The 9,395-nt window shown below is 43.6% G+C and overlaps 1 protein-coding gene across 1 annotated transcript in view; it reads right to left on the reverse strand.

Moving 5' to 3' along the window:
* Nucleotides 1-379: 379 nt before the first annotated feature.
* LOC107097886 (sodium- and chloride-dependent neutral and basic amino acid transporter B(0+)-like) overlaps nucleotides 380-9,395 on the reverse strand; it is a 33,189-nt gene continuing 24,173 nt past the window's right edge. The window contains exons 14-16 of the mRNA XM_015395225.1: nucleotides 1,987-2,115; nucleotides 480-598; nucleotides 380-383 (exon numbers count right to left, since the gene is read on the reverse strand). Coding sequence (XP_015250711.1) covers nucleotides 380-383; nucleotides 480-598; nucleotides 1,987-2,115 — 252 coding nt within the window. The remainder of the gene's footprint in view (nucleotides 384-479; nucleotides 599-1,986; nucleotides 2,116-9,395) is intronic.

Raw genomic sequence — 9,395 nt, forward strand, 5'->3', positions numbered from 1 at the left:
AGTCTAGTTTTAGTCAGAACATAATTTTAACCTTTTACTTTTTTGTCAGCAGATAATATTTAACATTTCCTAAAATTATTTCACATTTCAACATTTTCTAGGAACTAGGTGACAGGCCGTGAGGTTGTCGATCAGTTGTCGTGAGTTTGTTTGTCATGCCTTGAGAGGGGTGTAACCCATTGACAAAGTCCAGGGCAATGTGTGACCAGGGGCTCGGGAAGGGGTTGAAGGAGGCCTGCGACTAGACACATGTGGGGGATGCTAGGACGTACTGACGGACATCCCCTTTGGAGGGACGGCCACCAGAACAAGCGGGAGAGAAAGGCCAGTGGATGGATCCCGGAGTGAGCAGAGAACTTGGCAGTGTTGCACCAATGAATCACCTGGGAACAGACAGAGTTGGGCACATAAAACTTATTAGGAGGGCCGTTTCCTGGACTGGGCTGGAGGCAGGATGCCTCAAAGATGAGGTTCCCCACCTCCCAGTGGAGGGCTCCGAAGGTGCAGGTGAGCAGGAGGATGGGGCAGGTTCTTCATTGGTGTCGATGGGCGAGTAGAGTCGAGAGAGGCCGTTGGGCTTAGTTTTTTTGAACCAGCTCTGTAGGAGATAGACAAATTGAACCTCGTGAAAAACAATTAACAATGGTCTTTTCTGTGATTCAGACGTTTGGCACTCTGAAGCTAGGCAAGTTCTTGTGGTCTGTCGAAATTATTATGGGCTCTTCCGTCCCCTCCAGCCATTGATGCTTCTCCTCCAGCAGTAATTTGATGGCAAGTAGTTCCCTGTGTCCCACATCATAATTTTGCTCAGCTGGTGACAGACGGCGGGAGAAGAAGGCACATAGGTGGAGCCTGTCGTCATCTGAGTGTTGGGAGAGGACGGCACGACCCCTGTGTCTGAAACGTCAATCTCGAGGGTGAATTGTTTAAGCGGATTGGGATGCACCAAGATGGGGGCTTTGAACCTCTGTTTCAGCTCTCGAAAGGCAGCCTCAACCTCTGTGTTTCAGGTGAATGAGGACTTAGTTGACATGAGAACATGCACATCAAAATACATTTTTGAAATGGCAAATTCAAAAAAATTCCGTGGATGAGAAGCAAGACATTTATCAAACTTGGAAACCAAGTCCAGTTGATTGTTTTTTTGACTTTTTGGAATGACATCGATGACTGAGAATCTTCACCTTAAAACACACCTATCTTAAAACATGTAAGCATGGCGTACCCTGCTGTTCACTCTGTTAATATGTCTTTACCTAACATTAATCACATAAAATTACAAAAAACGAATTATTTACTTAGAAACTCTCCCAAAAACTCTACTACAAGCTCTATCACATATCCAGTGTTAGTAGCTAAGCATGGCCACACATCAGGGATTTTTTTGTTCCAGGTGACACAGCATAAGGATGTCCATATGTGCTCTTGGCACCAGGACACCCTACACCATAGTTCAATAATTGACTTCGTTGTTGTTTCATCTGACCTGTGACCACATGTCTTGGACACTCGGGTGAAGAGAGGGGCGGAGCGCTCCACCTACCACTACCTGGTGGTGAGCTGGCTCCAATAGTTGGGGGGGACACTGGTCAGACCTGGTAGGCCCAAATGTATTGTGATGGTTTGCTGAGAACATCTGGCAGAGTACCCAGTGAGATGGAGCCTTGACTTTCACTTCCGGGAGAGTTTTGAAAACATTCCGAGGGAGATGGGGGAGATTGTCTGAGTGGACCATGATCCGAGACTATTGTTGAGGCGGCTAGTTGGAGCTGTGGCTAAAAGGTTATCATGTGCATCTAGTGGCAGCAACCCTCGAAAACACTGGTGGACACCAGCGGATAGGGAAGCTGCAGAAGAAGGAGTCCTATCGGGCTTGATTGGCTGATGTGTACAGGCAGTCAAAGCAACACGTGGCTCAGTTGTTCACTGAGGCAAAAACTCTGGCGTGGTAAAAGATCGGAGAGTCCATGGATAAGACTTCCATACTGCTTCTAAGTGATTCTGGTCCACAATCTGGCATCTCTGGAGGGGGAAGAAGTGCAGTAACAACACTACTGGTGTGGTTTTCGTCCTGGCCTTGGAACACTCGATCAGCTCTGCACCCTCAGCAGGATCCTGAGGGTGCATGGGAGTTTGCACAACAAATCTACATGTGTTCTGTGGATCTTGACAAGGCTTTCGACCTTGTCCCTCGGGGGATCCTGTGGCAGGTAATCTGGGAGTATGGAGTAACAGGGCTTTTGATAAGGGCTGTTAGGTCTCTGTATGACCAGTGTCAGAGGCTACGTTCACACTGCAGGCCTTAATGCTCAATTACGATTTTTTTGTGAAATCGGATTTTTTTGCGTGTCCGTTCACACTTCCAAGTATATGCGACTTGTATGTGATCTACTGTGTGAACTGAAAGCGTTCAACCGAAGTGTCCCGCATGCGCACTCGAGGACGCAATGACGTCACATGTAGCAAGCGTCCTCAGTGTTTGAGGAAGTAAACATGACTCGTAATACCGCAGCATATATTGCGTTCTTTAAGTTCTTCTCCAACAGGAGCAGGCACATTACGAACAAAATCTTTTTAAGAAGATCAAAAAGAAAGAGAGCCAGGTTCCGGTAAGACCCTTCGAGTTTGATCTGAATCGAGCTATCTTTCCAAATATGAATTAAGTCAGCAACCTCTCTTTCTCTCCATTGACTGCTCTCTGTGTTATCTTCCGCAATGGTTGTTAGTTTTTCCCGCCTCCGCTTAGTAGGACGCAGATTAGTAACGTTTAGTAACATTTGTCAAGTATCAATGACGTGTAGGTCGGATGAATGCGACCTGGCCGTACAGACACAGGTCGCATTTGAAAAGATCAGATACGTATCGGATTCAGGACCACATATCCAAGTGGCCTGGGTCGCATTTGAAAAAATCCGATCTGTGTCGTTCAGACTGTCATAAAAAGATCTGATACAGGTCACATATGGGCAAAAAAATCGGAATTGGGTCACTTCAGGCTGCAGTGTGAACGTAGCCAGAGCCTGGTCTGCATTGCCGGGAGTAAGTTAGACTTGTGAGAGTTGGACTCTGCCAAGGTTACCCTTTGTCACTTCTTCTGTTCATAACTTTTATGGACAGAATTTCAAGGCACAAGCAAAGTGTTGAGGGGATCGATTTTGGTGGCCTTAGGATTATTATTCATTATTCGTGGATGACGTAGTTCTATTGGCTTCATCATTTATCTACAGCTCTCACTAGAGCAGTTCGCAGCCGAGTGTAAAGCAGTTGGGATGAGGATCAGTGCCTCTAAATCCGAGACCATAGTCTAGAGCCGGAAAAGGGTAGAGGGCCTTCTCTGTGTTGGGGAAGATATACTGCCCCTAGTGGAGGAGTTAAAGTATCTTGTGGTCTTGTTCACGAATGAGGGGAAGATGGAGTGGGAGATCGATAGGGGGATTGGTGCGCCGTCTGTTGTGAAGCAGGCGCTGTACCAGTCTGTTGTGGTGGAGAGAAAGCTGAGTCAAAATGCAAAATTCTCGATTTACAGGTTGATCTATGTTTCTATCCTCATCTATGGTCATGATCTTTGGCTCATGACAGAAAGAAAAAGATCCAGGATACAAGCGGCCAAAATTAATTTTGTTCGTAGTGTGTCTGGGCTTTCGCTTAGAGATAGGGTGAGGAGCTCAGTCATCCGGGAGGCTTCTGAGTAAAATGGCGGCTCCTCCACATTGAGAGAAGCCAGTTAAGGTGGCTCATTCATCTGGTTAGGATTCCTCCTGGACGCCTCCCTGGTAAGGTGCTCTGGGCACGTTCCACAAGGACGAGACACAGAGAGAGACCCAAGACATGCTGGGGGGACTATGTTTCTCGGCTGGCCTGGGAACATCTTGGGATTCCCCCAGAGGAACTGGCTCAAGTGGCTGGGGAGAGGGACGTTTGGGCTTCCCTGCTGAAGCTGCTACCCCTGAGACCCAACCCTGGATAAGCAGAGGATGATGGATGGATGGTGTCAAACATCAGGGAACTTCACACCAGCAGCCTCCTTCAGCCATCGGAAAGTCCTGTAACTCAAAGACAAATGTATTAAGCTGCTTGTTTTGCAGCAATTTGGTTCTGATGTCAGCCAACGGGTCCACTTAGCCTTTTGTGAGTCACTAAACACAGGATTCCTGGGGGTTAAGTGTTTTCTTTCCAAACACAGTGGGGGGCAGGACTTCATGTACTGTGGGGGTGTTTTGGAGGTTTGTGGGATGCATGAAGGATTGGTTGGAGGAGCTGGTGATCAGAAAAGCAAAACAATCCTCCTAACCCCATGTTTATGTTAAATATCAGTATGTACATTGATTCTCAGTGTCCAAAACTAATATGATAAGGTAAGGTGGCAAAACAGAATATTAGTTCACTGGTGTTATGAAAAACTGACTGCTGACTTTTGTGTCCAATAGCGGGCGAGTTCCCAGTGAACGGCAGTAAAAGAGAAAGGAAATAATGAGAATAATTTTAAAAAAATCAGCAAAAATAAATAGCACAGTTTCAGAAAATGGCTCAATAATCATGTACTCTTCTTTTCAATGCTAGCAATCCTGATATTCTGTTCCTTATCCTTTGATTAGGACTAGTAATCATAAAGTTTCTGATGCAAGCACTTTCTGACTGTGCCTGTACTCATCTATTTTGTGTTTACACAAACCAACAACAGTAGATTGAATCTACATGTAAACATGTCCTGTGGAGATGTTTCCATGGATGATGGAAACAAAAAATGTAAATTAATATAAGAAAAACACAAAGGAAAAGAAAAGTTAGATAACCGAACTAAAGAGACTGCAAACGCGGCTCCCTAAATATTCACCCTATCATTTTGTAATTCCCTGAAGGGCCAACACACAAAAGCACACACACCCACATGTCCTGCTGACTGAAAGGCAGCAAGGATAAGTGGTAGCTCGCAGAGGAGAGGGTAGCGAGAGCAGGTCTCCATGGCAACCTGTGAGTGTGTGTGTGTGTATGGGGGGGTTGCTTTCACTGGCCTCAAAGAATCAGCTTTGACTATCCCCACATCTCCCTTTTCTCATTCTCATGTCTCCTGCTTCTTCTCCTTAACCCCGTTCCCCCACCACCACCACCTCTCCATCTCAGTGTGTTTTCTGTTAATCTGACGTCAGCCTCATGGGACATCTGCACACTACGTGAGCATTCAAGTCACGTCTGGAGGTTCAATCTCCTCATGTCAGCACAACAAGTGATATTCAGAGTCTGAATGTCTGCTGTGAACAGAGGCGTTGGCTTTTTAAAATGTTTTTAAAGATTATGTGGAAAATGTTGTGTTCTCTGGTGGTAGTTTTAACATCATAAATAAGGCATCTAAAGTGATGATAGGACATGCATACCAATAAGCATGCATGCATCCTGTCTTCTGTCAGGACATGTGGACACACACACACACACACACACACCCAGCTGGACCTGAGAAGACTCAGCAACTCAAGGACAACCCTCCCACCCCTCTGCTGATCGGCTGTGTACGTGAAAGTAGGCATCAGTAGAACAGATGGGAAAAAAATGATGGAGCATTTGCTGCTATGGTGACAAGCTCAGCTGTATCTAATAGCAACAGGCTGTTGAGAAGCTGACTTATGAGTGGGCGCGTGGGAAGGTGTGGAGGGGGGAAGCATGTGAACGTGGACGGAGATGGAAAACAGAATTGAAGCTCAGGTTCACCCACAGTATTCAGATTTAATTCGGATACAATTAATGGGCCATTTGAATCATTTTCCTCTTTGACATTGTATTAAAAACCATTAAAACACCTTTCAGTGTCATTTATATCATGTTTTTATAACATGATATCAACAGGTTACTTTGCATCCTTTGCCTCCCTGCACGTTGTTGTTGCCATGGAGGGAAAGATTAAGAGAGTTTGGCTTGAGGTTGAGTAAATGCAATGTAATTTAATTTCCCCAAAGGAAAAAAGAACATTTCTTTTTAAAAACATTACATTTTTTAAGGTAAGGATCTGTTCTGCATGCAGTTCACACACATATACCGAACATTTCTTAGAGTAAATAGCCAAATATCTTATGAGTGGGCATAATGAGAATCTGTTGTTAAAAGAGCATCTTACATAAAATAGAATTGATCTCCACGTGACTGTTTAGCTCCATCTGGTGGTGAGATGAGACCACACAGTCATGAAAAACAGTTTCATTGCTACAGTAGTTTCTAATAAAAGGACAAGCAGGTTAAAGATGTGTAAAAAGAACATCAGCAATGAAAAAAAAAAATCATACAGAAATTGGTATGACTAAAATTTGACTAAAATCTTTACCAGAATAAGACAGAAATATGGAAAAGTTTTTTTTAAATAATCCCAAACCTATATTGTATTAAAGGAGTCTGTAAGTTAAACTTTTTGATTGGAATCTTTCAAAGTAAATAAATCTTCAGAAAGTCCAGCCCTGTTGTGGGAACAATCTCCACAAAATGAAGAACATTAAGGACCAGCCAGAGCATCCACTTTAACAGACTGTAGGACAACAAAGTGTCTTCAGTCAGAGGTTTACCCTGATCTGCTGCAAGACAGCACCTAACACCTATAACAACCCCTTGAAAAAAAAAGTATTAGAAAATTAAATTTTCCTTCAGAAAAAATAAAGTGATTTTAATCAAATGGAACTGAACAAGAATCTGATTTTTCCAAAAAAGTTGAAAAACAATCCACTGGACTTAGTTTCCAAGTTTAAAGACATTTCACTTCCCATCCAGGAAGCATTTACAATTCAAAATGTCTGAATTAGCGTTGAGTTAGAGGCTTTACAGAGTGGATAAAAAAAAACCTTGTTTTGGCTTAGAAAACATGCAAATGAAATTAAATGGTTGACCAAACATACAAAACCACCTGGTTTTCTATCTCCAAAACAAAAATCTGAAAATCTGCAGGGTGAATGAAGAAAAGAGGATCCAGAACCGGAGAGGTTTCACTTAGGCTTGTTTTTTGTTTTGTTTTTTTTTAAGCTTTTTATTGTCATTACACTGTCACAAGTACAGAACAACGAAATCCACTCTGGATTTAACTCATCCCCTTGAGGAGCAGTGGGCTGCCATTTTGCAGTGCTCAGGGAGCAATCGGGGGTTAGGGGACTTTTCTCAGGAAACCAGAATGTCAGTCTGTGGGAGTGGGGCCCAAACCCAGAACCTCAGGATTCCAAGCTCTAGCCTTAACCACTAGGCCGCCACTCCCCTGTGCCTCGGGATGTTTCCTCTGTCCCAATAAAACAAACAAACAAAAACAAATTCAGGACATGGTGCTTAAAGATCAACTGGTGAAAAGTGAAATAAAGACAAAGCCTGACCCAGATGCACAAATGATCTCAGAAATCGTTTATTGTGAGACAATAATATGAATGACCAGTTATTTTGATGGCAGCGGTTGTTGGGATATCAGCGATGGGACAGGTTACTCCAGGAGGTAATGTGACCTGAGATCCAGGGACATAAAGTAAGGAAGAATTTACTCTCAAATCAGAGGTTTCCTTGGAAGGAGAAAACATAAAGGTTCACTGCAACTAAAGACACGGAGTTCGGTTAAATATACTTTGTTTACTACAATGAGAAAAGAATTACTGGTAGCCAGTTCCTGATATACAGCAGCAGATTTATTCCAATATCTTGATCCAACGGTGGTGAAAAACCTGGGGTCCCAAAAACCAACCAACCAAAAAAACACTGCACATCCCTGACAGCGGAGAAAAGAGTATCCATCCAATTTCCGTCATGCTTATCTCAAGCGGGGTTGCGAGGGGTGCTGGTGCCTATCTCCAGCTGTCTATGGGCGAGAGACGGGGTACACCCTGGACAGGTCACCAGTCTATTGCAGGGCAACACAGAGACAAACAACCATTCACCTAAGATGAATTTAGAGAAGCCAATCAACCTAACAGTCCTGTTAGGCTGGAGTTCCCTGAGAGAACCCACACATGCTCAGGGAGAACATGCAAACTCCATGCAGAAAGGCCCAGGGCCAGGAATCGAACCCGGAACCTTCTTGCTGCAAGGCAGCAGTGCTACCCACTGCTGAACTGAGCAGCCCAGAGAAAAGACTAAAGGAAAATAACAACTGCCGTTTGTTTAGATTGGATTTTTAAAGGGAAGCTTTTCATCACTAAAATGTAATATGACAGAATGTGTAATTTAGAATTTGGGTTGACTAAAAAAGTCTTGTAGCTGAGTAGAAACTTGAGATATGGAACATACATTTTGTAGGATAATCCTTAACAGTGTTCTTTGTTTTCCATATACGTGTGTGTTTTTGAAGCATGTTGATAATATGCCGCAAGACAGAACATTTCAATACTAGCAAATCAAGCAGCTTAAGAGTTTAATATATGTTAGAGCCATGGTGTTACTTTAAAAAACAAATATGGACATCATTCTTGTTTCCCATATTCTTCACTCCCTCTATGGCAAAGACCAATGCATATACAGTATGATAGCCCCAGAGTCCTGAAGGTGCAGAGAAGAAGGTTTTCATTGCACCTCTTCAGCCTTAGTCTGACCCTGGAGACAGTTCCAGTCACGTGGAAGACCTCCTGCTTTGTTCCAGTTCCAAATAAGACTCAGCCAAGTGACTATAGACCTGTTGCTCTGACATCCCACATCAAGAAGGTCCTGGAGAGACTTCTGTTGGTTCACCTCAACAAACAAACAAGCAGATATCAAGACCCCTGCAGTTTGCTTATTGCACTAGAGTTGGAGTTAAAGATGCCATCATACACCTGCTTCAACAAACCCACTGTCATTTAGACAAGGCAGGGCACTGTGAGGATCATGTTCTTTGATTTCTCCAGGGCATTTAACACAATTCAGCCTGATTTACTTTTTGAAAGACTTCAAAAGACTCAGGTGGAGGCTTCAACAAACGCCTGGATCAAAGACTACCTGACAAACAGACCACAGTTTGTCAGACTGAAGGGTCAACTGTCTAATCAAGTTGTCATCAGCACAGGAGCACCACATGGGATGGTACTCTCTCCATTCCTTTTTACTCTGTACACCTCTGACTTCCAGTTCCAGACAGAGTCCTACCATCTGCAGTAATATTTGGATGACTCTGCTGTCATTGGATGTCATTGGAAACAATCATATGATCCTCAATGTCAACAAAACAATGAAGATAATTGTATATTTCAGAAGAAACAGAAATAAGTTGAAACTTCTTAACATCATGGGAGAAGAAGATGAGGTGGTTGAGGAGTATACATACCTTGGTGTTCACTTGGACAACAAACTGGAGAAATAACTGTGAAGCTGTCTACAAGAAGGGACAGAGCAGACTGGACTTCCCAAGGAAGCTTAGGTCCTTCAGCTAGGCAGCAAGATGCCGTGAACCAAGATGTCTTCTATAAGGTTGTTGT

This window comes from Cyprinodon variegatus, unplaced genomic scaffold (genome assembly GCF_000732505.1).
Source record: "Cyprinodon variegatus isolate N-32 unplaced genomic scaffold, C_variegatus-1.0 Scaffold731, whole genome shotgun sequence".
NCBI lineage: Eukaryota > Metazoa > Chordata > Actinopteri > Cyprinodontiformes > Cyprinodontidae > Cyprinodon > Cyprinodon variegatus.